At 37.6% G+C, this 2,995-nt stretch overlaps 1 protein-coding gene across 1 annotated transcript; it reads left to right on the forward strand.

The window, feature by feature from the left end:
- Positions 1-250: 250 nt before the first annotated feature.
- On the forward strand, positions 251-993 carry LOC6639190. The gene has a single exon (XM_002061600.4). The coding sequence runs from the start codon at positions 477-479 to the stop codon at positions 711-713; it is 237 nt and encodes a 78-aa protein (XP_002061636.1). The 5' UTR covers positions 251-476; the 3' UTR covers positions 714-993.
- Positions 994-2,995: the final 2,002 nt, after the last annotated feature.

The raw sequence follows: 2,995 nt of genomic DNA on the forward strand, positions 1-2,995 counted from the left end.
ATGCAAAGTTTAAAGATTTGGGATTTTTAAAATTTGTCTTTTATTTATTAGACTTCATTCAAAATAAATCAAGTTTAAACAATAAACTGAATTAAATTAAACAAGATCAAATTTAATTTAATAATTGTTTAAGATGGACTTTAAAAACTATTTTTACACTCAAATATCGCAAAGATAAAACTAGAACTAAATTGTTAAAATCAAAGCAACTAAAGAAATTTCTGTTTGATGGTTAGACCAAAATCTATATTCGATTCTCATTCAGTTGGCTTTCTTAACGCATTCAAAACGAAATTTTCAACTAAAAAACATGTATTAAACGCACTCACTTCAGATCGTAACAAAACAAAAACAACAACAATATTTCAACCTCAACAAAAATTTAGTTCAATTATTTTTCTATTTTACTTTTAACTTTTTCGCAAAATACTAAAAGGATCCAACTAAGAAGTGCGCAAATATCAAAATAAAGCAAAATGCTCAAAATTCCGAATCTAAGACGTAAACCGTTGCCGTCCCAGGAGCCGCATGTTATCAAAATTGAACGTCCAATGCCGGGCAAAAAGATTAGTTTGCTGAAATCATCAAATATACAACCCCAACCGATGAAAACCAAAGCCGAACAGGACCAGAATGTGGCCAATGAGCTGAATCGTCGTCTACAATTGCTGCACGAGCGTGTGAACGAATGGAAGGCCGTGCGAAAGAATTGAAATCCAGGCGCAGACGAGTTACGATTCCATTAGTTTATTTGGTTTCTTCCTTATTTTTTTTTAAAAGTATTTTGTCTGTGGCTTGCTGTTGCGATGGAGAAATATCTTTCATTTGGTCTTAAAAAACTAAAGAAATTGCAGTCAACTCGATATATATATATATAGAGCGAGACAGAGATGCCACACACTTGCTAAAAGTTTTCTTCTGGTTGTATTTTTGGAAAGTTCCTCTTATTCTTCATTTCCGTTCTCAATAAACAAGCAAACAATAGATAAAAGTTTCGCTTGCATTGTTTTTATTTTATTTTATTATTTTTTATATATATTGTAGTGCGAGGACTGTGAAAATTATTTTTGACCGACCGAAGAGTGGACAACACACACACAGGCAATCTGGGCGACAATTTGTGTGTGTGAGTGCGAATAAAATGTTTATCGCATCGTTCGATTTTATACTGGGTGAGTGGACAATTTATTCACTTATTTATAAGCAAAGCGACAGACAGACAATGATAGCCCAGATAGTCCTTATTCGTCCTGCCGACACGCTTTACGCCAGTGACTAATTAATTTTACACCGTTTTATCGTCATCGTTGCGTTTAAGCCATACAAATCAATCACAGAAGGCCAAGAGGAAGCCGAACAGCCAGAACCAGAGAGACAGCTAGAGCCAAAGGCAGAAGGGAGCAGAAGGGAGAGGGGGCAGGAGGGAATTGGTTGGCTTGAGCCAATTAGCAAAGCATACACAATATACACACACAAACAAACACACACACACACACACACACACACATGCACTTTGCATGGCGCCAGAACGACCAATCGACCAACCGACCAAGCTGAAAGGGCAGCAGCAGCGTCAGTGACGACGGCGTCGGTAATGAAGGGAATGGCTAAATGGAAGGAATAATGAAAGGATGGGTTTGGGTCAGGTTGTTGGTCAGTGGGTGGTAAAGTGAGAGAGAGAGAGGGAGCGAGAAGGAGCGAGCAAGACGGAGCAGGGGAAGCGTAAGCACTTAAGACAGATGAATGAAGTGGCAAACATGGCGGACAGTCCGAGTTGAGTTCAGTTCAGAGGCGTCGACTGGCCGTCGACATTTACAAATCAGCGGTCATTATTTATGGCTGGGCATACCAAGCAAGGACTTCCAACAGCAACAACATGACAACGAGGACACTGACTCGAACTCGAACCCAAATGCCGAGCATAACATTACGAACCACCAGGCGACTGTCCAAAAAACGAAGCTTTTAATTAATTTTGGTCAAACCCTTCCTCAGAGCGCACACACACACACACATAAAAAGGAAAACCAAGAAAAGAAAAATCAAGCGAGATAAATAATTGGACAAAAGGTGAACAGATTGATATCTTAATAAGATTGATCTCCACCACAAGCAGGTGGAATAATCCATATACACAGTTAAATTTAGCTAACGAGCTGCGTCTACAAATAAAGCTAATTCTAGGATAATTTAGCAGAACTCAACTCAACTTTAACTTATTAGAATCAATTCGTGAATCAGAGAAACTAGCTTTGTACATGACCCAATAAGAGCCTTTTTATATAAATTAAAAATCAAAACTCGTGCTCATTTTTCAACCCAGACATCCTTTATTGGCATTGCCTTTAAGATTTGACTTTAAACCTTTCTGTGCTTCATAGAAATCCGATTTATCTTATCTGATTATCTGATTGTCTGCTTAAATGCATAAGTATGTTTAAAACCTAAACTAATATTTATTTATGTGCAACTTTTTTTTTCTTTTTTTTTTTACATGTCTACTAATCTATTACATTAACCCCTTTGGCCCACTTGACGTATGCTTAATATTTTGTATTTACACTGACCATGTTTATTTTGTTTGGTTTTTTTTTATTTTCTCCATGTGCTCATATGTTAGAGGCAAACGCAGTTTGGGCTCATCCTTCTCTGTGGCACATTGGCTTTGGCGTTGGCTTTGGCTTGTAACTCACCGCACATAAAACAAACTTTGCGGTTACTTAATGAAGCTGAAAAATTGCCTTGGTTTTCCTATTTTATTTGCACTCGCCTTTCTTTCTTTCTTTCCTTTGGTGCTTGGTGTCGTTTTTTTTTTTTTTTGCTCACTTTTTCATTGCTGTTGCATTTTTTTCCCATCTCAACTGCCTGGCAGTTGTCTATCTATTTTTCTGGGTCTCTTTTTTTTGTGCTGTTGTTGTTGCCACAGACACATTTTAAACGCTTGAGTGGGTGGAGGGGAGAGTTGGCTCTCTGGGTTCTATTTATGTTGAGTGAC

Source organism: Drosophila willistoni, assembly GCF_018902025.1.
Source record: "Drosophila willistoni isolate 14030-0811.24 chromosome XR unlocalized genomic scaffold, UCI_dwil_1.1 Seg144, whole genome shotgun sequence".
Lineage (NCBI taxonomy): Eukaryota > Metazoa > Arthropoda > Insecta > Diptera > Drosophilidae > Drosophila > Drosophila willistoni.